Here is a 26696-nt window from a genome sequence, read left to right as displayed (position 1 = left end):
TACATTTGAAGGACTTAAAAATGCTTTTAACACTCAAAAAGCCTGTTTGAAGAAAAACCTATTGTTTGGTAAAAAAATTAAAAGCGCTTTTAAGAGACCAAAAAGCCTAAAAATGACCAAAAAATATTTTTGGCAAAAACTTAAAAATGAAGCTTTTGCTTAAAAGCTATTTTTGATTTAAAAGCTCTATTTCTCAAATACAAACTCAAACAGACTCTAAGGGAGAAAAAGGGGAAAAGGAGAAGCAATACAAATACAACAGTGTCACAAAAGTAAAAATTACAAATATTGGAGGCTAGGAGCTATTACATAGGAATAATTATTCCCATACGAGGGGAATAGCTATTCCAAGATGAATACACAAAGTTTTCAAAAAAAAAAAAAAAAACCAAAAAACAAAAAACAAATCATATTAATTTTTATTTATTTTCAAACTTTTTTTAAAAAATAAAATCCTGAAAACGTTGATTTCAGTGGGTGGTCGGCCACCCACTACAGGACGTAGTGGTAGCCCACGAAGCAACTTGGGGGTCTTCTTCCCGGATCAGGATCCCCAGCAATCGTTGGGGAATTGCTTATGGGTTTTTTTTGTTAATCTGGACCACGTGTTCCATTTCAAAAAATATAATAAAATATTATATATATTTTAAAAAATAAATATAAAATAAAATAATAAAAAATTAAAAAAATAATTTAATAATATGGGGTGGCCAGGCCACCCCATTTTCCCCCATAGGGAGTGGCCGGCCACCCCAGCCCAGCCATGGGGGTGGCCGAAGCCACCCCCCAAGGGCCGGTTGGGGGTGGCTGGCGCCATCCCCAAACCCAAATTTTTTTGGGTTTGGCGGCCACCCCCTAGGGCCATGGGAGTGGCGCCGGCCACCCCCAACCGGCCCTTGGGGGGTGGCCGGTGCCACCCCCATGGCCCTAGGGGGTGGTTCGGCCACCCCCAATGGCCAAACCCAAAAAAATTTGGTTTTGGGTTTGGCCTTAAAGGGTGGCCGAGGGCTGTGGGGGTGGCCAACTGGCCCTTGGGGGGTGGTCGAAGCCACCCCCAACTAGCCCTTGGGGGGTGGCCGAAGCCACCCCCATGGTTGGGCTGGGTTGGCCGGCCACCCCCTATGGGGGAAAATGGGGTGGCCAGCCACCCCATATTATTAAATTAATTTTTTATTAATTTATTTTATATTTATTTTTTAAAATATATATAATATTTTTTTATATGGGACACGTGGCGAGATTTAGACCGTTGGATGAAATCCAACGTTCAAATTAACAAAAAAACCCATCAGCAATTCCCAGCTATTGCTGGGGATCCTGATCCCTTCTTCCCATGGAATTCCTAGGTCTAGTTTTTTTTTTTTTTAGTGTTTGATAAAAAAAAAAATTATTTAATTTGAGTTAAAAAAAAAAAAAAAGGAAATGTGGGTTTTTGTGTAATGTTGGTTCAATTCCAATTAAAGCATATGTATAGTTACCAAATTAAGGAATTTGAATAATTATTGAGAAAACCTTGTATCAGGATCATCCTGATAACACCCATTTTACAGCCTCCAATCAATAACCGACACATAAGTAAAAACATAAAAAGTGCACAAAAATAAGTTGAACCAAAATACACTAAATTTTAGGGTGATAAAATCCCTAAAGGGTTAACCTTCTACTTTTAGGTTTTAGTTTTGAATTCAAAAACGAGTTTTGAGGCATTAGAAACCAGTTTTAAGGCATTAAAAAGGATTTTGGAGCATTAGAAATGAGTTTTGAAGCATTAGAAACGGGTTTTGAAGCATGTCACAACCAGCGGGGTTTGAGGTGTTCACCACTGGCCTGGGTCTTGCAGGCTACACGTTTTTCTTGTTCTCTGATTTGGTGTGAATGTTCTCACTTTTATTTTTTGTATTTTTCTTAAATTGATGATGTGTCACATAGTAATTAGATGTTGTAAAAAGGGTGTTATCAGGATGAACCTGATAGTAGGGGCTCTCATAATTATTACATTCCACCCTTTGCCATTCTCAATAACTATTCATTTTCTTAACAAAATACTCCTCCTTCATCCCAAATGAAATCTAAGAGCATTCCTAACTATCTCACCAAATTTTATTTACTAAAATAACTAAAAGTACACATTCAGTTATTTTAACAACTCACCTTTTTATAGCACCTAGAGCAGCCTCATTACTTTAACAATTCACTTTCACTATTTTATTTAAATATTATTTTTCAAAGATTTGTTTATTCTTTCTCTAACTTTTATATTTTTAAATGTTTGTTAATGGTCTATTTTAAGAATATTTATCTTATTCTAATGGTAATGTTTTAAAAAATTTGTAATATTTCCTTCATTTTCTTAATTTTAATTCTATTGGACGGATTGTTGGTTTATTTCCACTCCCATATCAATTATGGAAAGTTTTTTTTTTTTCTTTTTTTCTTTTAAAAAAAGGAATTTTTCATCTTTACTATGATTCAGCAGTAATAATATTTAATGCAATTATATGGCATAATATATACTTTGATTTCATTGAAGAGGGAGAGAGAAGAAAAGAGAAGGGAGGGAGGCTACGGAGAAAATGGAAAGAAAAAGAAAAAAAAATGAGAGAAATGAAAAGTAAAAAAGAAGAGAGAGAAAATATTTTTTTTTAATGAATAGGTGAGTAAATAATAAATTTTAGGAGAAACTTCACAAAGGACCTCCAAACTTTTACCCGTTTTGAAATACCCCTCCTGAACTTCAAAATCTCTCAATTTAGTCCCCTGAACTTTCAATTGCTCTCAATTTGAACCCTTATGTTAATTTTAGCCGTTAAAAATTAAAAAAAAAGACCAAAATATCCCTGATTTTTGTTTTTTTTTGTTTTTAAATAAAAAAACGTTTTAGAAGTTAAAATTTTATACAAAAGTCAGGGGTATAAACGTCATGTAACGTTTAAAATCTGATGAAGGAGTCCAAATTGAAAGCAATTGAAAGTTCAAGAGACTAAATTGAGAGATTGAAGTTCAGGGAGGGTATTTTAAATCGGGTGAAAGTTTGGGGGTCCTTAGTGAAGCTTTCTCTAAATTTTAAGTTTGGTAAATACTGTTTCCCTCACTACTTTTTTTTTGTTAAAGTGGTGAGTCTAAAAAGTGTACATTTAAGCCATTTTAATTAAATTGCCTCATCAAAATAACAAAAAATTAGATTTGGTGAGGCTGTTAGGGCTGGCAAAACGGGTAATCGGGTAGACCCGATTAGGACCCGTTAAGACCCGCGACCCGATTACCCGAAACACGAACATGACCCGTTTAGCTAAACGGGTTAGCGGGTCTGACACGATTATAACACGGAAAATATTCGGGTAACCCGACACGACCCGCTTAACCCGTTTAGCATAACCGGGTCATATCGAGTAGACACGACCTGACCCGACTCGTGAGCTAAACAGGTAACATGACCCGACCCGACCCGACCAGTTAAAAAAAAAAACCTTAATCAAAATTGAGAAAAATAATTTAATAAAGGGATCTCTTAGGCCAAAGGACTAGTCAAATTTATCATAACTATCCAAGAAGAATAAAAAGTTTTAAAAGAGAATGTTTAAATATATAAATAATGATTTAAAAGATAATGTTTTAATATATAGACCCACATAGAAAAAGTAACGGAAAAACAAGGAATAGGCCAGTGAAGTGAAGACTGTGAAGTCGTGAAGTGAAGAGTGAAATGAAGCCGTGAGTAGGGCTGGTAAGTGAGAGAAGCGGCTCGCGAGCAAGCTCGGGCTCGGCTCGCATAAGCTCGGCTTGTGCTCGACTCGAATATTAAATGAAGCACTTCATGAACACAAATCCTAGCTCGAATATTAAACGAAGCAATCTCGGCTCGACTCGGCTAAGCTCGTGAACAGCTCGTATAAGCTCGAGTGTGTGTATATATATATATATAAACTAACTAATACATAATTAATTATAAATCTCATAATTATTAAAACCTTAAAATTGCATTTATATTTAAGCGTTAGAGAATGGAAAATTCTACACCCTTCGTGATCAAAGAGAGAGAGAGCAATCATTAAAAAAACCTCGATTCAATTAAAGCATATCCAAACGAAAGGAAGAAGAATCAAGCAGAAACTATTGAGGGAGATTGCGAAAGGCATAAACTATTGAAGAATCAAACAGACCCAAACACTATCACTACCTGTCTGGTGAGTGAGAGTGAGAGAGTGGGAAATGAGAGTTTAGGTGAAAGATCCGTTGTGACTGGTGAAGGGGATTGAGAGAGAAACGTTAAAAAAATATTTTTTTGTAGGGGGTATTGTCCTAATGCAGTTTGAATGCAACATGTTAACTTGTCCCACATTGTTAAGAAAACATCAATCTCTAACTTTGCTTATCTATAAAAGGATGCATATCCTCTCTCTTTGAAACCAAATGCCTTGCTGTATTGACTCAGGCTCCATACTCGACTAGTCAGGCTAAGGAAATACTCATATGCAAACTAACTTCTTAAGCCGTTTAAGAGTACTTGAAGTTAAAAAAAAAAATTTAAAACAAAAACATTAAATATAAGAGCCAGCTCGCGAGCTGGCTCGGCTAGACTTATTATTAGCTCGAGCTCGATTTTTTTTGGCTCGCCCTTAAGCTCGACTCGAGCTCGAGCTCGAGTAAAATTTAAACGAGCAAAGCCTGAACAAGGGAAGCTCGCTCAAGCTCGGCTCGTTTACACCCCTAGCCGTGAGTGAGTCGATAAGTGTTAGGGTTAACTTAGTTAGAACTTAGACATAGGTTTTTTATTTTTTATTTTTTAAAAAAATTTTAAAAATTAAATGGGTCTGGCGGGTGATTGACCTGCTAGACCCGATTGACCCGTCAGACCAGCCAGACCCATTTATTAAACACCCGCCAGACACGAATTTAATCGTGTCTTAATCGGATAAACCCGATTAAGACCCAAACCCGATAAGCCCAAACTTAATACCTGTTAACTTCGTGTCGTATTCGTGTCGGGTTTGCGGGTCGTGTCAAAATTGCCGGCCCTAGGCTGTAAGGATAGCCTTGAGGTAAAGTTATCCTAAGTTTTGGGTCAACGAAATACACATCCAATAAAAAAAAAAGAATATCAATTGATCATTAGATGACAACACTTACACTGCCCATATAAAACATTCTCGTACACAATAACTTATATCGTACATTTTTGTTTTGACGACCTTTACATATTTCATTACATACATTAACAGAGCTCATAACAGCAATTCAGACACTCAAAACAAGCAAGGGCAGTGCAGATCTGTGTGAAGATAATTGCACATTGGTCATTCACATATGTACAAGACTGGATGAAGCACATGCAACAGCAGCGGTCAAGCAATCGACCACAACAGTTGGAAGCAGCCTTAAGCAACAGATCTGCAGGATCAGGTGGCTTGTCCTCTTCAGCTCCTATTGGAATATTCTTTGCCGTTGCAGCCAAGTTACCAAATCCCAGGCCTAGTTTTCCCAGGAATATAATCTTCTGGCCCTCCGACTCCACCTTCTTCAGCAGTTTTAGTTTGTTGTATACCTTTTCAATGGAATTTAAGGAAATTAGTAATTTGAGCATGCTTTTAGCATACGGTAACTCAATTTCTTGTGGAATATTGTTTAAATTTCTCCAAAATCATTGTGTCACCATAGTTTGTCCTGTCTGTCAGAAATGTTATGCTTTAAAAGACCGTGCACATAGAACCACTAAGAGCATTAAAAACTAATTCATGTGAAAGATCAAGAAAAATGGCAATCTACTATCTGCTTGCTACTGACAGGGGACATGTAGGAGTAGGTAGTAATGTTTATGGAGAACATCAAGCAAATGCATACCTGTTGTATCAAAATCGGTTCAGGTGCTTTCTCCCCTTTATTAGTCTGAGCCAAAACCATGCGAGTGTACTCACATGGAACCCCAGTTTGTATGCTCATTTTGGCAACCTAAAAGAAATAGATGGGGAAATTATTATTAATGACTCTAAAATAAATAAATAAATCAGGATTACAGCAAGAAAGAATAGCAATTATTCTTCTCCATATTATTGACATTTCAATATCTAAGACAAGGCCATAACATCATCATCCATCCATGTCAACAAGTCTAATGGTCATAAAGTTAAACCAGCCTTGAAAAAAAGTTCCTCATATAGTTGAAATAATCACCCCATGGCTCATATAACTTCTTAGGAGGGCCTTTGAATTACATCGAATATACAATGATCACACCTAACCGCTGGAAATTTGTCTTAAACAAATTTTCACCTCTCTCAAACACTGCCTCAATGGCAACACTTATTCCTCTTTTCTGTTTATGGATCTTTTGTCGTTTACTATCATATTGAGAGCTGAAATCAAACAATATTCAGGTATGAAATTGAGTTCAGCTATGTTATTTTTTTCCGACTAATGCAATCTGTAGACAGTTGGGACAACTAACCCTCTCCTCCGGTTCTTTAGTTCCCAGCAACCATGCACAAGCTGTGAGTATATCAATATGCCGCCTTGCAAGTACCTGCTGAAAACATTAATAATGAGAAGTGCAGAAGTAGCCAAAAAAGTCAATGTGTGCATTTTCATGCTGCCAACGTTCCGTCTCCAACATAACACCATTCTTCACTCAGAGGATGGGAGTAATAGAATTAAATTTAACCAATGACAGTTCAGAGTTACTTTAGAAACTAGGTGAATGGTATCATTTTATTGGACATCTATGCTGGTCTAAAGCCTAAATAGCTAAAAAAAGGTGATCTAGGCTTCTAGCTGAGGGATTTTAATTTCACCTTGCTAGCAACAAACTCATAAGAAACCCTTTCATTTTTTTTTGTTCACTTTTCCAGTTATCATTGGCTAGTAACTATGATTGAGCAAAATTAATTATAAATCAAAACTAATTTGTCACAGACTCACAAAGATAAGTGGTAATGTCAGTTATAATAACCCCAGAGGTCAAAACATTACTCTGTCAAGCGGCACATCCTTAGCTCTTTGCACTTTCAATTCTATTGTGAAATTGCTCATATCTGCCAAGGTACCACTAATTTTGACAGAGTCTGGAAAGTTTCCATCATATCTGCCTGACACAATCAATGGACTTCCAGATGAAAGGTCTGGAATATGAGACGGAAACAACTGCAATGAGGAATAGGAAGGATTACAATATGTCACTCTGCAGTCAAAGATATAGTAACAAGAAAATGAAGGTTTCCTCCAAGCAAGAAATTATAACATACATGATCTCTGAGTAAAAGAGACACATAATATTTAGAAACCTCAAAAGATGAGCAGAATAGTTCAATCCAGGATGAGCGGGAAGAAAGATTTCCAGTTAGGACTAGCGTACCTCAAGTGAATCAAGATGTTCTAAAGCATCCACCTTTATGTTGGCAAAAATGACTGACGAAGCACACGTGAATAATCTTTGTATTTGGAAATCAATTGTACCTGGCCAAAGAAAAAACATTCATAGAAGTTCTTATAGTGGCACCACTGGAATATTTGGGACAAGAAAATTTAATGATTAGTCTGCCAGTTTTTTTCTCACTAGACTACCAGCTTATGACGAGGTAATTTCAGGTTTTATAACAATAGTCACAAGTGCATTGCAGTTAATCACAGTTTTAGTGCAGAGTGCATAAGTGCTGCTAAAATTCAATGTTACAATGATAGTTGTGATGGTAGTGATAAAACTCACTTGTTATAACAAATGGTAATAACTGTAGTATTAATGAAAAACTGACCTGCATCATAAGCAGCAAGATAGTGACCCCTCCCAATGTGTGCTAGCATTTGCAGGAAGTAATGGTTGCAAAATGAACCTAGAGAAGTATTCCGCTCATCAATTATTTACAATATTTGAACAGATTAGGAAAACTGCAAGGTTCATCACATAATTAAACATGGATGGGTAACAAGCAAAACAAACTCATGGATTGGTAGAAAGTTGTGAAGCATGACAAGGAACCAGATGAGAAAAAGATTAGTTAAAACAATTGGCCTATGCACAGTGAAGACAAACTATTTACTGCACCAATGCAGAATGAAAAAAGTTCAGATTAAAGGTGATGCAGAGATTGAAGGACCAGTAGCATATGGGTCAGAGGGAAAAACATATTGCCAAAGGTTTAATGTAGAGAAGGCAATTCCAAATAGTTTGGACTGGAAATGAGTTGAGTAGATTGTTGAATATGGAAACTTCCGACGATATGCTACTTCGATTCTCCATGATTTGATTCCTATTATTTCTGATTGTAATCTGCTATGAATACCTTTCCATAATAGGTTGTATTTCTTTTCTGTAAACCTATGTAAGCATTAGAAGAACTATGGTAGAATAAAACAGTTTGCTTCTTCTGCTAAACCACTCTCCTTATTCCAACTTCGTATCAGCAGGGTTAGAACATTTGCAACCAATCAAGAAAAACTCCAGAAACTGTCGTGTACGGTCCCTGATGTTAGCCATACAGATGCTGACCTCAGTATAGAGCCAAGCCTCTATCGTTGTACAACTGGCAACCGGAGCTTGAAACGCAACTAGTGAATGACGTTCAAGCATAGGAGATCTGAGCCGTGTAACTGGCAAACGGTGAAGATTTGGTGAGACGAGCAGTGCATTTTTTTTGTTGAATCGACCGTAAAGTATAGTCTCGTTTAGTTCTTCATCAGTTTTCTGGAGATTATTTTAGGACTATCAACATTTTTCAGTGGTGGCAATGTGATCTCCGGTAGCGGCCCACGGAGTCTGCAATCGGGGAGCAAACTGACACATTGCCTTCAACCTTGTATTCCATGAGAGGACTAAACACATTGAAGTAGATTGCCATTTCGTTCGAGATAAGATACTGAGCGGAGATATAGCCACACTGTTTGTGAAGTCTGAGGACCAACTTGTCGATATTTTCACATGGGCATTATTATGCAGGAGTTGATTAGAGGCATTATGCAGGGCTTATATGACATAGATGCTCCTGCTTGAGAGGGAGTGTTAGAATGCTTAGTATATGTTGTATTCATCTAAAAAGAATCCTCTCCCTACCAGCTGTCATGCTCATAATATTCTCCAATCATTGTAAGTAATTCTCCTATATATGTGGAATGAATTGAGGACTGCACAGTAAAAAGAATATACAGCCCTTCTTGATTCACATCTTCACTTTTCTTTTTCATTAACAAAGTGAAACACCAAAGCCAAAATCCTTACCTATGCCAAAAGTACATATGCGGGGACAAATTGATTGCCCGCTTCCAAGGTAGCCTTTCATACTATTGCAAATCTCCTTTTCATCTTCAACAGAACCATCAGTAATGAGGAAAATGAGTGGAATTGAATCAGTAGTCTCGGCCAACAACTTCATTGCCTAAATAAAGCAGATCAAGGTCAAAATTTTGTATCACATGCTAATATCAACAGAGAAAGGAAGAGTGGTTAATTAGAAATTATATGTAAAGTAGGCCATAAATGAATAAAATCATAGGGTATTATTTTCATCCAAACCATCAAAAACCTGGAGAACATCTTGCTTAAAGGACAAAACTTTTTTAACCACTAAACGATGCAAAATGGCTATGTGCTTATGGGTGAAGCAAAACCCCTCTCACAGATGCATCTACACATGCAGCGAGGTCGGAAAAGCAGTAAATAAACAAAATAGGGCTGCACTAGTCATCTACTTGTTCCATAACATATGATTTATTATAGAAAATGGATCATGGAAGTAAGCAGGGTACAAAAGAAACTTGATGGCTTCTTTGAGTTTCCTACTTAGCTTTTCTCTTTTTAGATACAATTAGGTAACATGAAAACAGATGAAATCTAAATTAAAGAAAAATGTTTGACCTTAACAAGCATAATAATTGGAGTACATTTGATCCGTAACTTGGGACATATTAAAAAATAAATTCACCTGATTTAGGGGAAGCAAAATGTTTGTACCACCGTTTGCAATTAATCTTTCACCGACCCAGTCTGTAGCATCTGAGATTGCTTCCTTGGTTGCCAGCTTCATTGATGGTGAGAATAAGAGTAGCTCCCCATTAAAAGCTACTATGTTAAAAGCATCTTTAGGGTTGAGCTTGGAGAGTGATGCCACTAGTGCAATCTTTGCATTCTCAAGAGGGTCTCCCGACATGCTGCCACTTATATCAATAAGAAATACCACTTCCTTTCTGAAAACCTATCAAATTCACTAAAATTAATGGAGTGAAAATTACCATGATGCATTTAAAAGTTGAGTAAAAAAAAATTAACAGCACAAAAAATGTGTGGAGCTTGGGGTTCTTGAGGACCACCTACTCGCAGGGAAAAGAAGGGTGGCCAGCATTCCATTAAAGGCCATTAACCAGTGTTCCATTTCCAAAAAAATGTCCATCCTCTAATTTTCTAGTTGACTTGTTTCCCTCTAATTTAAAAGACATATGTGGTCCTTTACTCTGTCCTTGTTGATGCAATCATAAGTACCTATCGCATTGATAAGTTAAACTAAGCAAAGAAAAACTAGCATTTTTACCATCATTTATTGTAAGGTGAGAAGCCAAGAAAACACATTCCCATTAATGCAGATATTTTTAAAATTAAAAAACGTGAGAAATAGAAGGTAGTAGGTTAATGCTAACAAACCTTCCTACTCTGGATATTTCCAGGGAAAAGATAGAAGCAAAACATTTCTCTTTGATCAAAATCGCGCAGAAATGGAGATTGCAAGAGCACACCACCAAAGAAGTCAGTTGAATTAACCTGTAAAAACATTAGCCCATATAAGATAACCCTTCAGGCATTCTTGCATACATGGTGTTCCCAAAATGCTCAGTTACAAAACAACTAATAATTCAAGGTCTTACAGTGTATGAGAAAGTGAAGTCTGCATTCGACCATGCTGGTACTTCAGCTTCATATACGAAACTTACTTTACTAGCTTGACGTGTTTGTTCCTGGAAGGTCACAAAAAGCAAGGTTCTTTATGCGTATTTAGAGGCTGAACAAAATTTATAACAAAGAGATACCTTTAGAGGGTGGCTGGTACTTTTGTATATAATTTCTCTGCCAGTACCAGAGTTCACTTTCAACAAAATCTTTTCTCTTTTGGAATTTGTCTTTCCAACAGGATTGACATAAGCTGGAAAACTAAAAGGTACATTGATGCCAAACTTGCCATCATGATATGACAATTTCTGAGACCAACTGATCTTAATTGAGAGAGTGGAGCCTCCATCAACCTAAAAGATAATAAACATAGAAATTACAGAGAATTGAAAAACAAATTCTAAATCATTGGATGCACTAAATAATAATAACCTGCGGAACTTTTAAAGTGTAGATCTGGCATTTGAGAAAGCGTCCCTCAGCTTTGATCACTTTCTCCATGTCTATTGTATCTTCCATTGTGATGAGCTGAGTGCTATAGGATCTTCCGCTAACATCAACCTCGACACCTAGAAGTGAACCCTGTTAGCCACATCATGACTACTTCTTGAGAACTTAAGATAACTTGCTTCAAATTCTAAAGGAAAAGGCCAATCTGCATGGATCTCAAACATGTTATAGCATGCAATCAATTTATGTTTTATCCAATGAAGTGAGTCAAAGATATATATCTGAAAGCCCTTCATAAACAAAGTCAAGCTGATCATTCGCTTTTTATCAAACATTCTTCTCGAGGAACGGTAATGGCTCCTTTTGTGTATGTGATTGTAGATGATATTGTAGTGTGACTAAAAATGATAATGATATATGAAACTTATAAAATGGGTTAATTGCCTTTTTTATTTCCCTATTAACTACCACTCATTTATAAGTTGCCCCCATGATCTAATACATGTCACACTCAACAACATTGAACTACTATTTTGTTAAAAAAAAAAAAACCCATGTCTGTCATTACGAAATCTCGTTAAATCAAGCAGAATACACATTTTTTAGATGTTAACCTCGATAAAGAACGAAAATACCCTTGAATTAAAAAATTAGAAAAACCAAAAAAATACTAAAATTTTAAAAACTAAATTAAAAATTTCAAAATTAGGAATTAAATAAAAATATTAAAACTTTAAAAATCTTAAACTTATTTTTTTAAAATAAAATAAAATAAAGAACAAGGCATGGTTGTCGAACCGCCCCCAAGTGAGTCACCCCTAAGATTTATTTATTTTTCTTGTTGGTGGCTATTTTTTAAACTTATTTATTTATTGAAATTTTTAATTAATGGGTATTTATGTAAATTTAGTTTCTAGAGTTTGGGTACTTTCATCATTTTTTGTTTTTGTTTTGTTTTTTTTTTTTTTTTTTTTTTTTAACAATTTAGACTAACAAATGGAGGTTTTCGTAACAAAATGGTAGTTTAATGCAATTGTTTGACATGTGAAATCACGTGGTATTTCAAGGGAGAAAAGGGTAATAATTAACCCTAAAAAATTCTATTGCAAATGAATTTGAAATAAAAGACTAGGACAATTTAAAATATTTTCAAAGGCATTGAGGCAGGGAGATCGAAGCATGATATATTCATCTCCCAACAGAAATATGTCCATGATCTTCTCAAGGAGATAGGGATGCTCGGATGTAAAGCTATTGATAATGCAATGGAGGTGAATGTTAAGTTGGGTGAAAGTAGTAAAGAGTCATCTCGTGGGAAAAAAAATGTAGATATCAGCATTACATGGTAAGTAGACTTATTTCTCTCACACTCGTTCCGACATCGCATATGTTGTTAGTGTGGTAAGTTAATTTATGCATTTGCCGCGTAAGTCTCATATGGAGGCAGTCAAGTTGATATCCTGACAAAATGAGTGTCAAGTAGCATCTTTCATGCATGCAAGCTGGGTATGCAAGATATCTTTGTCTCATCTTGATGCCTCAACTTGAGAAGGAGTGTAAATGTGTTATTATTGTATGTTATTTTATTATTAAGGATAAATGCAAAATTAGTCTATGAGGTTGACCTAAATTATAAATCACTCATTGTGGTATAAAAAATAATTTATAGGTCACTATAGTTGGCCTAAATTACAAATTATTCTCTGTGGTATAAAAAATAATTTATAGATCCTCAAGGTAGGCCAAAATAACAGTTTGTTATCTGAAATCAATTTATAGATCCGTTTGTTTGTCCTTATTTTATGGGGCTATTGATGCAGGAGGAATTTTAGAAAATTGTTATTTTAATTATGCATGTGTGTTTTAGTTTTCCTTTTTCAATAAGGATTGGGTTTTTTCTTTTCTATTAGGATTTGTTTTCCTTTTCCTATTAGGATTTGTTTTCCTTTTCCAATTAGGTTTGTTTTTCCTTTTCCTTGTTAGTTTAGGAGGTGCCTAGCCTATATAAAGGCATCTAGTCTTTGTTGTTTTTCAATTCAGTTTATACTATCAATTAAATTTAAGTCTTTCAGAATTATTTCTCTGTTTGCTTATTTGGGGCACTTAGGGATTTTCTCTTCCCTACTTGTTATTTTCTCTCTTCCTGAATTCTCTTTTCTATCTTCAAATCTTAGTTTCTGCTGCTTTTATACGCTGTCAGAACAATCCTAGTTCTGCCCGGCGTCAGTTGGTATCAGAGCTTAGCGTCTTCTTGGAATGAATTTTTTTCATTAGTTTTTCATGACTAGTGGTCGTGGTCGACGTGGGCAGGTTCCGAAGGAGGAAGTCCCTTACCATGAGCGCAGTATACAAGACGTGATGATTGAAGATTTGCAAAGGCAGGTTGCGGAGTTAACCCAGCGTCTAGCGGCGCAAAACTTGGAGATGTATTGCGATATTGACGGTCGCAATTCAAAATCCAATTTCGAGAACCCGTATCACAAGCCTGTTCTATTTCGGGAACAGCGTGTTCGGGATGAACGACATGGAGACTTAGACTTTGGAATTAAGTTTGTTGATGAAGAGTTTCAATATGAGGAAGATGTTGAAGATCCTTCTCAATGTTTCGTGGATTGGAATTCTCCACCAACTTATGATACATATGTCGACGATGAAGATCTTATTGAGGTGGAGGAAAATTTTATTTTCAATGAGGAAGAAATAGTTGATCCTTTTTGGGAGATTTATATGCCGCATGAATGGGAGAAGATAAATGAATACCGTGTGAAGATTGAATTATCTCAATATGATATGAAGAATTTTCAAACTACCATTCGTAGTAATGTTGTGATGGGTTGTAAATTGTTTCTCTTCCGGTATCAAGTTGCATTGATGTTGAGAAGTACAGGATAGAAGGGATTAATTGGACATCCAAAAGATAGAGGAAAAGATGATTTGAACTCGAGGGCAAGTTCTTTCCAACCTGGAGAGACTGATGCAGGAGGAATTTTAGAAAATTGTTATTTTAATTATGCATGTGTGTTTTAGTTTTCCTTTTTCAATAAGGATTGGGTTTTTCCTTTTCTATTAGGATTTGTTTTCCTTTTCCTATTAGGATTTGTTTTCCTTTTCCAATTAGGTTTGCTTTCCTTTTCCTTGTTAGTTTAGGAGGTGCCTAGCCTATATAAAGGCATCTAGTCTTTGTTGTTTTTCAATTCAGTTTATACTATCAATTAAATTTAAGTCTTTCAGAGTTATTTCTTTGTTTGCTTATTTGGGGTACTTAGGGATTTTCTCTTCCCTACTTGTTATTTTCTCTCTTCCTGAATTCCCTTTTCTATCTTCAAATCTTAGTTTCTGCTGCTTTTATACGCTATCAGAACAATCCTAGTTCTGCCCGGCGTCAGTTATGTTCTTTCATTTTCATTTTTGTCCTCATTTTTTGTTCCAATTTATATATATATATATATATATATATATATATATATATATATATATATATATATATTTTGCTTTTGTAATTTTTTTTATAAGTTTTTTTTTACACTTAATTCAGGGAAATGGAAATGATAGTAAGAGAGAGTTTCCTATCGTTGTTTTTTGTACGAGGATTGACGATTTTTTTATTTTTATTTAAGTTGCATTTTTCTTTTCTTGTGTGTAATGCACTTTGTTTACGTGCTTAATTGATTGACAGCATTGGGAAAAAGTATACATAAAATATAGTTATTTTATATTATATTAGTATTTTTCATTTTCCGTTTGCTTGTCTTTATTTTATGTAGTTATGCTATTACGTTTTCTTTTTGTCCTTTTTTTTGTTATCATTTATATATTATTTTTTATTTAAATTGCTTATTTTTCCTTTTGTAAATTTTACACTAAATTCAGGAAAATGATGGTGAGAGAGAGTTTTCTATTGTTATTTTTGGCACGAGGAATACCGATTTTTTTGTTTATCTGGATGTTCATTGAGTAGTTTTTTTCTTTGTTTGTGTGTGTAATACACATTGTTTACGTGCTTAATTGATTGACCACATTGGCTTTCAAGGTTTCATTGGAATAGGAAAAAGTGTACATAATTTTCCCTTTTTTGTCTTTATTTTCTATGGTTCTATTCATCAGTTCCCCTTTTCTTCTCTCCTTATTTTCAGTTCTAATTTTTATATTATTTTTTATTCAAATTGATTATTTTTATTTTAAAAAATTTACACTGAATTTAGGAAAATAATGGTGAGAGGGAGTTTTCTATTTTTTTTGGTACGTGGTATGGCGATTTTTTAATTTATGCTATTATTTATTGAGTAGATTTTGTGTGTGTGTGTAATGCACATTGTTTATGTGCTTGATTAATGGATGGCATTGGCTTTCTAGGTTTTATAATAAATTAAAATTTTTTTTTTCATATAATATTTTATTCGATTTTATCATATTTTTTGGTTTAAAGACATAAATTTCTTACAACTCAATTTACAATTTATAAGAAATTTATGTCATTTTTCAATAAAACTACCAACGTTATATAGTTCAAAATGATATTATAAATTTTTTTTTTTATAGCTATTAGTTAATTGAATGAGGGGAAGAAAATTTGGTAATCTTTTAAAGACTTTTCAAGTAAATTATAATGAAAAAAAAAAAAAAAACCCGCTCTATATGATGTGCTGGTTATAAATAATACATGAGCTGCAGGAGAAGCTTCTTCTCAGACTCTTTTTCTTCTTTGTCTACTTTTTTGGTTCCAATTTATGAGTAACAAGAGAGAGACAGAGCACGTGGGGGTTGGGGCTACAAGGACAACATAAAGGCCATAAACATGGGTTTTTCTCTATAAAACAAACATAGGGGAAAGAAAAAACATGAACCAAATCTTCAAGAACAGCATTATGCAATCCCCATTTAGGCATTTAAGCATGACAAATAGTAGAATTATTTTGGCCACATCTTCAACAAAACCAATTATAAGGTTGAAGACTTTGGGAAATGAAATTCAGAAAATTCACAGAAACGAAAGCTGCAACCCAGATCTACAACCTTATGTAGGACCCGCATATTACACTGTTCAATCACCTACCTTAAACAACATACTAAAATGTTTTTCAGCAAATTTTAATTTAACAAAATCACATAAAAAGCAGTTTAATTTTAGTTGCTTTGGATCGTTAATTAATTCATACCTGCTCTCCCATCGGCACCGCAATGCGGCAATCGCACCTCCGACCCGCCATCACGCAATGCACGCGCCACGTCCCGCTCACCGCGACGAACGCAGTGTCCAAATAGCTCTCGATCTCCATCGCCAACCCATACATGTGCAGCGGTATCAGAGCCGGCGGCTCGCACCGGCCGTGCACGTACGGCTGATAGCTCGGAACGTCCGGGTTGTCCACCACCTCGGGCTCCGGTATCACCGCGTACACCGTCGGTGCCGTCGGCAAGTACCCCTCCGACTCCGACGACTTCGACATCGCCGGAGTCACCTCCGGGGCCGACAAAGATGCCGGATCCTTCCCGTAGTATATTCGCTTAGAGAGCTTCAGGCCGTAATCCACGCAGGTCGAGAACTCGGCCGCCATTTCTTTCGCCTCAGTAACTTTCCGGCGAGGTTGTTATACACACGCAAATCTCGTGCATCAATATGATCATAAATAATCTGTAATCCAGCCGAAGTCTCAACCAACTGTTCTCTAACCGTACGCTTTTGAGAGTTAGAGAGGCGGTGAAATATGTGAGAGAGAAAGAGAGAGAGAGAGAGAGAGAGAGAGAGAGATTAATGTTGAGGTGACGGTCTGCTTCTTTGAAATGCAGTTGAAGGGCGAAGACGAAGGGGCTGTACTGTACTTTGTGGAGGGAAAATAATAGTTTAATTGGCGTAAGAAAAACTCCGGTGGGAATTCGCCACGTGTTGTTGGTGGGGGTAAGTATTCTGGAGCTGGCGTTTTCACAGCATATGAACGAATGACTAATCGACAAGTAATGTACTTTTTGGGTTGCAATCAAATGCGGTCAAGCAGAGGCTTTTGTTCTAGACCGACCAGTAGAATCCTGCCCCTTCCTTCACGTGTTAAAATGTCTACTATACTATAAAAAATTAAAAATTAAAAATTAAAAAACTATTGTTAAAATTAATAAATTTGAAATCCGTAAAATTATTGTCGGATGCTCATAGTCTACGAAAAATTTAAATTTAATGTTTAGAAACAATGGCTTTTTGTTAAAAAAAAAAAAAAAAAAAAAAAAGGCTATAGGGGCATCATGAATTAAAACATTAAGTGAGGCTATAAATTATATTCTTATTTCACAATTATTATTTTCTTTAGCTTCCTTATAAGAAAAAACAAATGAACAAAAAAGAAAGAAATAATGTGAAGAAAACACTAAAAAAAAAATTAAAGCACTTTTTATGGGTTATTTTCCTCTTCCTATGATCAATTAGGGTTGTAAATGTCCCCAAAGGGAAGCTCAATCGGCTGTAGATTACGTCTTATGAAGCGGAGGTCACTAGTTCAAATTCCCCCTCCCTCTTCCCTTATGTGGACATATCAAAAAAAAAAAAAAAATTAGGGTTGTAAATTTTTAACACAACCTGCAAATGCGACATTAATTCAACAGGAAATTAGTGAGTTAATGTTGAGAGATCTTACATGTTTAATCAAATTGATCAGATTAATATTAACATATATAGTCTTATATACATGCTTTGATATGATCCGAACCCAACACGTGATATTTATAGCTAATAATTTTTGACACGTCAAGCAATCTAACACAAAACTAGTGGATTAAAGTTAAGGAATATAACTTGTTTAGTTAAATGAATTGAGTTATAATTAACTCATATAATCTTATATTCATACTTTAAACGGCTCAAATCCAATATACGAACACAAATTGACACATTTATATTCACAATGGGATTCGTAACTTCCCGTGAACCTTTTGTGGGATATTTTAAGGGAAGAATAATTCTCAATTATATGGACCAAGTCATCTATGATCTATCTATTGATTATACTTGTTTTTTGCTTTGGTCTGTTTTTTTAATGAGGTTTGCTTGGAGCATTGGGAGAATATTTAACTAGGAGGATGAAGTCTCAGTTACGTTGATCTGAGTCATCCCTTGATAATTACACTTTAATAAGTTTAGTCAAGATAATCAAGCGACGGTCCCACCAATCTCCCCTTTTAATTCAAATAATCTTTCCACTTGCTTTATTTTTGTTTTATAACTATGAGAAAGTTTTAAAAGGAAAATGATCCCCCCCACATGCTCCACGAGCTCTTTCCTGTTTTTTTCCAGCGAATTATCAAATCAAATTTATGTGACATATTGAATGACTATGATTTTATTATCAAGGGCCCTTAAATGTACCCTCACTGTAACATGATGGGAACAACCATATCTGACTACGTGAATGCGAGGGGCAGGTGGGAATAATTGCTTAGAAAAGAAAGTGAAGGGACTAATTGCCAATCGGATACGCTCTGGGCCACGGTGGTCCCTCGTCCTGGTCCTACGGTGATTTTAATGTTCTGAGTTCTTTGTTGAAGGAACCCTTGGGGCCATGACACCTTTTTACGTGATCAACAAACTTTTTGCCTATGTTTGTTAAAATTCTTATTTTTATTTTTTAAACAAAAAATATATTAACAAATAATTTAAACACAAAATACTCTTAAAATATAAAAATAGTTTTAATTTTTTATGTCACATTAGAATATTTTTTTAACAAAAAAGAAAAAAAAAATCTCTAAAACACATTAACAAACAAAATAATTTGTTTTAAAATGTTCATATTGTAGACTCAAATGAAATGGGTATGGGCATTATTGCTAAGAATCACGAAGGTAAAATGACTGCTGCTCTTTGTAGTTCCAGACCGATCACCCTTGACCCCACTACAGCAGAGGCTCTAGCTGCATGGAAGATGGCTGAGTTTTGTTCAAAGATGAGATATTGCAAGCTTAAGGTTGAATTGAAGGAGACTCCCTTGAAGTTATTAGTTCTTTTCGCAAATCCTCAGTGTGTTGGGGACGGTATAAGGCATTTAGGCCCCGTTTGGTTTGGAGAATAGACTCTTGGATTGAACTAGCTAACACTAGGTATAGTTAGTCCTTTGTTTGGTAACACTTTATTCTTATGAATAGTTTATTTCCATGAGACTACTAATCTCATACATACAGGGTTAACTAATGAGTGGCTTAGCTAATCCTTTTTTGTGGGATTAAATTTCGTTATCTCTCTCTCTCTCTCTCTCTCTCTCTCTATATATATATATATATATATATATATATATATTCCCGTTTCTCTTTTCTCCGTCTCTATATTTTGTTCTCTCTCATTTTCTATCTCTCTTTCTATTTTCTCTCTGATTCTTCTGGTACAGTTTTTCTGCAAGTGCAAATGATTTTTTTTTTTTTTCTCTATGCTGTCTCCCTTCTTGTACTGTTTCTCCATTTTTTTTTTTTTAATAATTTTGTTTTTTGATTTCTTTTGATTCTCTGTACCGTTTCTCTTTGATTTTCTTTTCTCTGTTTCTTTGCTTTTTTGTTTATGTACCCTTTTTTTTTTTTTTTTTTTTTTATTCTGTTTCTCCGAATCTTTTTTTTCTCAGTTTTTTTTTTCTTTGACGGAGAAACAGAATCTGCAAGGTTTTTATAAAATACAAATATATAATATATTTTTTGATTTCTTTTAATTCTCTGACATACCTGACATAATTAACAACAAAAAAGAAAAAGAAATTATAGTAACGTTGTTTATGTTTAATTAAAAACAAAAAAAAAACAAAAAACAAAAAAGAGAATGAAAGTCCTTAATAATATAAATTATATTTGTATTATAATGGTATTTTAAGAAATTTGATCACAATATGATTTTATTTTTCAACATATTGTATTGTACCAAACGAAGGAATATGATTAGCTAGTGTATTTCAGCGTTACAACCAAACAAAGGAAAATGAATAGCTAATTTATTTCACACTCTTTTATTCTCAGTAGTAGCTAATCATTTTCCAATGGACTAGACATTCCGCGAACCAAACGAAACCTTTGTGGATGATGCCAAACTCCTCCTAAATATTTCTTGCCCGTGGGAGGCTAACCATGTTAAACGGACAGGAAACGAAGCTGCGCATCAGCTGGCTAAATTTGCGTTAAGATGCAATAAGGAGAAAATCTGGCATTTTGAATGCCTTACCTGTATTCAAGAGTTACTTAATTAATACAAGCCTTGAGTTTCACTTTAAAAAAAAAAAAAATTGAAAATACAACTATGAATGGCCAGTATAGAATTGAAGAATATGTGAGATATAACAAACTTTGTTATAAGAGATCGAATTATAAATTGAGTTGTCAATTCAAATTGTATATTAGAGGCGTTGGTTATGGATACCAATTTAGTGTTATATTTTTTTTCTCAAAATTTAATAGATAGAAAGAAGCAAATTTAATTATTTAATAAAAAATACTCTAACACTCCTCCTCATGTGTGATGTGTCAAATGTGACACATGAAGTAGATGACAAACAATTAATTTTGAGGGTAAAGTAATAGATGGACATATTTTAAACTTTAGCAAAATCTAAGAACTTTATTCTTAAAATTGAAAACTTAAGAACTAAATTCAAATATGATAAAAATCGAAGGACTAGATATAATTTTTTTTCCTTAAATTGTTGACATTAACAAATTTAATGTGAATTAGATGCTATATTTGCAATATTTTAAGTTTGTTAATTTCTAAATATCTACTCTAATAATTCATCTTTTATTTTTGTAAATTTTATTTGCAAATATACAGAATTTTAATGTGGAACGAACAAAGGAATGCATTTAATTATACTTCAGTAATCTTCCGACGTCAAACCCAAGAAAGAGAGCAGCACACAGATAGCATAGTGGAGTGGGGGGAGGGAGTTACGACTCCCTTTTCCCCGCCCCCTTTCTCTTCTCCCTTTCTCGCCTCCCTTTTTCCACCTCTACCGTGGATCGATTAGGGCTCGTGTGTCAACGGTCCGTAGGGTGCTTTTTAGCGGCGCATAGTTGGCCGGCGGTGGAGTGTGGAACACATGAGAGTATGTTGGGTTTTTGTTATTGTATTTTCATTGTTTTTAAATAAGAATATGTTATCTCTATATCTGCTTTTAATAGCGATTTATGGGATGAAGTTTTATTTATTTTCTTAGGTTTTGTGTTCACGAACCCTTAAGAATAATAAAATTAGTTTCTGGTCGGTCTTTTGTTTTCTTATGGTTCATTTTCTAGAAGCAAACCATAGACCACTAACGGAGGAGATATCGAGCATAAAGAAAAATTGTCACTATGGTAAATGCAGCGAATGTGATTGCGATTGATAAAACACTAGTAGCGAAAATAAAGTTAGAGAATCAAAGACCTAGCAGCGAATCAAAATTTGCTGTATATCTGAAATTGATTGAGATTGTGACTTTTCATACATATTATCTTATAATAGTCAAAGAGATTATTGTATATGTCACAAATAATATTTGAGTTATGAAGATTTCAAATTATATCTTTGACATTGTATAAAGCATTTTATCACATTTGATTGTTATATCAATTAAGAAATAATTTATTAAAAAGAAAAAAATTATACTTTAGTAAATTTAGTAAGATTCTCGACATACTTTAATTTTGCTCGAAAACTTATACTAATATTTTATTTTAAAAAAAAAAAGATATTTTTTTAATATATATTTTTTTTAAAGTTGATAAAGAATATGGTCGCAGGATAAGACGACAGAAGTAACCTCACTTGATTATGACTCTAGAGAAGATGCCATCTCTAGGTCAATGGTTAGGTTTAAGTGGCATTATTAGCATTAGGTGGAGAACCCAGTATATGTGTAATAAAGATGTAAGAAATAGTATACAGATTTCTACTAATCGAGTACGATCTGGACCACGGTGGTCCCACGAGGGTCCTACGGTGGTCCATACATCACATTTAGACATGCTTTTTCACTAGATAATCACCGACCAGATCGACCTCCGGATCACATGGTACAAAATGTAGACCACATGCTCGAAGGGTCACATATTTGTAGTACATGATTAGCTTTTTTTGTTCTTTTATAGCACGTCCTTTATAATTAAATGCACGCGCACCCAGCTGTCTTCCTACCAAATTTGACCATTAAAGTTTCCCTCTACATCAATGTGTAAAATGAGACCACATTAGCACACTTAAATTTGTTACCATTTTTATTTTTTATTTTTTATTTTTATGTTCACACACAAAGAAAGGGGAACAAAATTATTAGGCGTAGTTTATAGCCAATTGAGTTATTCCTTGAGAATAAATTTATTACAAATTGATTTGTAACTATTTTATACAAACTTTATTAAAGTGTTATATGTTATTTAACATATAAGAAGTACATGTATTTTTAATAATATAAATTTCTTATATTTTTTTTAATAATTATAAGACACATATCACTCTATTAGAATTTGTGGCAAATTATTGTCCACGTTAGCAAGTGTTAACATCTCCATCGCTTGTGAAAGGGATGACAATTAAGGTTATGTTGAATACTGTTTCAATTGTTTTTTCGTGAATTGACAAGGAAATCTTAGACTATCATCACAAAAAGATTGTATGGGCAGGAAGAATCTAATTTCATACTTTTGTGGGGTAATGGTTTTATTGGCAAAACTACACCTTAAGTTAGAGCAATGCCTGATTGACTTAACTCTAAATCCGAATAGTGACCAATTGTTCACGTTGCATGAAACTATAATGTATTATATGGTAATTGTCAATTATTTAATGTTTACAAAGAGATTCTAATTTAAAATTTTCAAAATCTTATTTAAGTATAACATATGTTGATCAAGTAAGTTTTATGAATGGTGGTTGGACGTAAAATAAGGGAAGATTATCGAGGTGATGTCAGTCAGAGGGGCCGATTGGAAGCCTCTAATTAAAAGTGACATATGTCCTTTTTTTAATAACACGTGGGATGCACATGAGTTTTTAATAAAATTTATTCTAACTTTATCCCCGTTATTAAAAAAAAATGTGCATCTCACATGTTTAATGGACACATGTCACTTTTATAGACTAGATTGAAAAAAATACATCCAATCCAATTTAAAGGAAAACTTTATCCCCTAAATAATGTAGTCAAAAGACACAAATCAATGAAAATAGAGTGGTGAAGAGAGAATGTGCATACATGTGGCCTAGATATTTCTACTAAAAAATTGGTTCCCATCCTCAATTGGTAAATAGATTTAGTATGGTAAGTGTCAAGAGGTGAGCAACTAGTATCGAAGGTAGCTGATCTAAGTGAATTGCTTTACTTAACTAATCTTTACAAGCAAGAGCATCTCCAGTAGATTAGCTAAGGGCTCATAATACTTACATTTAGCTATTTTGAGCCCTTGTTTTTTTTTTTTTTGGGTCTCCAACAGATTAGCTCTAAAATGGTCCAATTTATTGACACCATTTTACTATTTACTGTAGCACACTAGATGATTATTTTATTATTTCTCAATAATTATTTTTTATTGTTTAATTTTTAGTGTCAATGATTACTTTTTATTCTTAATAAAAATAGTGTTAAAAAAAACAATATTTTAAAAAAGTACAGAGTTGATTAGATAATATGTTGGAGTTATATTAAAAAAGTAGTAGCAAAAAAAAAAAAAAAGAGTAGCTAATACATACTATTGCTGGAGATGCTCTAATTAGGGCTCAATTCGGGTAAGCTCAGCTCGGAATTAGTTCAATAAGTACTATTGATGCAATTCCTCAAGACCAAGCTTTCGATTTTCTTCTGTTTCAATTCTATATGGTTTGAAAGTAAGAGAGCTTCCCATTGCAGTGAAAGCACCCAAGCCATGACTTTCCCAGCATGAGCACCAGAACAAACAAAAGATCTGAAATCCAACTCCTAGCTTCAAACCACACCTCAAATCATCCAAAATCAAAACAAAATATTTTCTAGCATGAGCACCAGAACCCACTACCGCATATGGGGTTCAAATCCACCATAGGCCAGCCGCAAAAAAAATCTTTCTTCTCTAGTATCAAATCCTTCTTCCGTGGCAGTGTTGTTTAGGCTCTAAAAGTTAAAGTTTTCTTAGGTTGTGGTGGTATAGAGCAGTAAAGGGAGAGAGAGGAGCAGAAAGAGATAATTGCAAATGCTGGCCATGGTGGGTTTGGGTTGAGTCGGAGGGAGGGAGGGAGAGAGAGAGAGAGAGAGAGAGAACAGTGAAAAAAAAGTATAAAAAAGATTAAATAATAATATTAAAAGAAAAACAGAGAATGAAATAAAAAATCAGTTGAAGTTTGTATAGAAAAATGAGTAAGTAAAATAGAGAATAATACTTTTTTACTAGGTAAAATATCTAATGCTGCTGGAGATGCTATAACAAAACTTGAAGCTGAATTCATATAAACTCGACTCGGCTCGTATAAGCTCGTAAGCTTCAATTTATTATATTATGGTTAACTTTGTACTGAGAACTTGTTATGTATTTAAAAGATAAAAACGAATTCTCTTCATAATGTAATAGATATAGCATGAATTATTAGAGCACTCCTTGCAGCCTCACCAAAACCATTTTTTGGTTATTTTGGTGAGGCAATTTAATCAAAATGGCTTAAATGTTCACTTTTAAGCCTTACTACTTTAACAAAAAAAAGTAGTGAGATGAACACTACTCACTAAATTTAAAAATTACTATTCACTCACCTATTGATTAAACAACTTATTTCTCTCTTTTTTTTTTTTTTGTTTTTACTTTTCGTTTCTCTCTCTCCCTTTAATAGTTTAAAAAAGAATAAACAAATCTCTGAAAAATAATATTTAAATGGAATGGTGAAAGTAGATTGTTAAAATAGTGAGACTGCTGGGGTGCTCTAAAAAAGTGAGTTGTTAAAATAACTAAAAGTGTACTTTTTGTTATTTTGGCGAGTAAAATTTGGTGAGGCTACTATGGATGCTCTTATAATTGTGGGCCTTAATATAAATATATGTTGTTGTGTGTGAGTGTGTGTATGAGTGGGTTATGTATATATATATATATGTGTGTGTGTGTGTGTGTGTGTGTGATTAATGTATATACTACTATAAAATAAACATATAAACTTGATATTAGATTGTTTAAGACTTGAGTTAATTTATATAATTATTCAAATAATAAACTTAACAATAATTAAATAACAAATAATTAGTATGAATTTACAAAAAAAAAAAAAAACCTACATTTACTTTATATATGGAATGAATAAGCTAATTGAGTTGCTTATGAACAAGTTCGAACTTGTTCAAAAAATAAAAGAACAAAGCTTGAACATATTATCTAGTTTAGTGATAAGCTCAAGCTCAACCTGTATTCGAAAAATAATTAAACGAAACCAAACTTGAACATTCAATACTCGGCTTGGCTTAGTTTGATTGCAGCCTTAGAAGCATGTCTGGTGTGAAAGGGATCCGCTGTGCATTCTTATGACACTCAGTGAGTTTGTGCCTTACGCTATACTTGTGTAACCCAAAATCATAGGCTAACTTGGCCCAAAGGGCCTCTAATTGGGCTTAACGGGCTCTTTGGCAACCAGGTACTCTAAATGGCCCCCATTCACATGGTCGATCTATAACACCCTAGCTCTTAAAAGATAACTAAATTGTTAGCTACTTAGCTTCAAGAGTGAAAAGGTCATAAATTTAGAAGACACAAAGAACATCTAATACAAATAAATGATAATGTCTGACAACATCTTTATTCAAAACAAAAGCATAAATGTAAAGGTCTAATACAAATGAGGAAAAAATCATATTTAGCCCACAGGTTGTCATCTGATTTAGATTTTGTCATTGGGTTTCCAATTTCAAGAATACAGTCACTAGGTTTTGCCTAAGTTTAAAATAGTTTCTCTATCACTTTACTGTCAAAGTTAGGGCTATCGGTTTTTGACACTAGCTTAACATGAAATTAAAGGGTTAGTGTTTAGTATTAATGGGTTTGAGTAATAAATGGGTCATTCGCGAGTTAACCCGCCTGATCTACAGAATGACCCATCTAACCAGTATCTTCCTTTTTTTTTTTAAGTAAAACACTAAAAGTCTAAAAAGTAAAACCTAAAGAAATATAGGTCTGCCCTATTTTTTCTTTAGTTCTGTTACTCAAACTTTAAGTGTTGCTCTCCCTTTCTCTTGGTCTTTGTCTCTTCGATGTCTCACAATCTCACACTCAAGTCTACCTCTTTCAAATCAACAAACAAGTATTGTTTGCGTCTCCCGTCTTCGAACAAGAAGTGTCTCAAACAAATTGTAGCCTTTACATTCTGCAGTTGGCGCAGCAACTGAGGTTTTATTCCATAGGCGAACAATGATGGTTGGGCTTTCTCTGTACACGTTTGTGCTGAATT

The 26696-nt window shown here is 34.3% G+C and overlaps 1 protein-coding gene across 1 annotated transcript; it reads right to left on the bottom strand.

The window, feature by feature from the left end:
• Positions 1 to 5084: 5084 nt before the first annotated feature.
• Positions 5085 to 17110, bottom strand: LOC132188744 (uncharacterized). Its single transcript, XM_088517892.1, has 13 exons — positions 16468 to 17110; positions 11294 to 11443; positions 11002 to 11214; positions 10840 to 10929; positions 10619 to 10735; positions 9906 to 10175; positions 9203 to 9359; positions 7743 to 7820; positions 7346 to 7446; positions 6964 to 7134; positions 6443 to 6517; positions 5839 to 5946; positions 5085 to 5542 (listed from the first exon to the last, which is right to left on the bottom strand). Exons 1-13 carry the CDS (start codon positions 16864 to 16866, stop codon positions 5213 to 5215), a joined length of 2259 nt encoding a protein of 752 aa, XP_088374018.1. The 5' UTR covers positions 16867 to 17110; the 3' UTR covers positions 5085 to 5212.
• Positions 17111 to 26696: the final 9586 nt, after the last annotated feature.

Source organism: Corylus avellana, chromosome 6, assembly GCF_965113065.1.
Source record: "Corylus avellana chromosome 6, dhCorAvel1.hap1.2, whole genome shotgun sequence".
In the NCBI taxonomy this organism is placed as follows: domain Eukaryota; kingdom Viridiplantae; phylum Streptophyta; class Magnoliopsida; order Fagales; family Betulaceae; genus Corylus; species Corylus avellana.
Note: the sequence above shows the minus strand (reverse complement) of the source record. Positions and strands in the feature narration are given on the sequence as shown.

Excerpts from the sequence above, each read along its gene's own strand:
- LOC132188744 (XM_088517892.1), bottom strand. The coding sequence starts at position 16,866 with ATGGCGGCCGAGTTCTCGACCTGCGTGGATTACGGCCTGAAGCTCTCT. Across the intron at positions 11,215-11,293 it reads ACACTTTAAAAGTTCCGCAG|GTTGATGGAGGCTCCACTCT; the intron begins GTTATTATTATT and ends ATTATCTTTTAG. Across the intron at positions 10,176-10,618 it reads GAAATATCCAGAGTAGGAAG|GTTTTCAGAAAGGAAGTGGT; the intron begins GTTTGTTAGCAT and ends TGAATTTGATAG.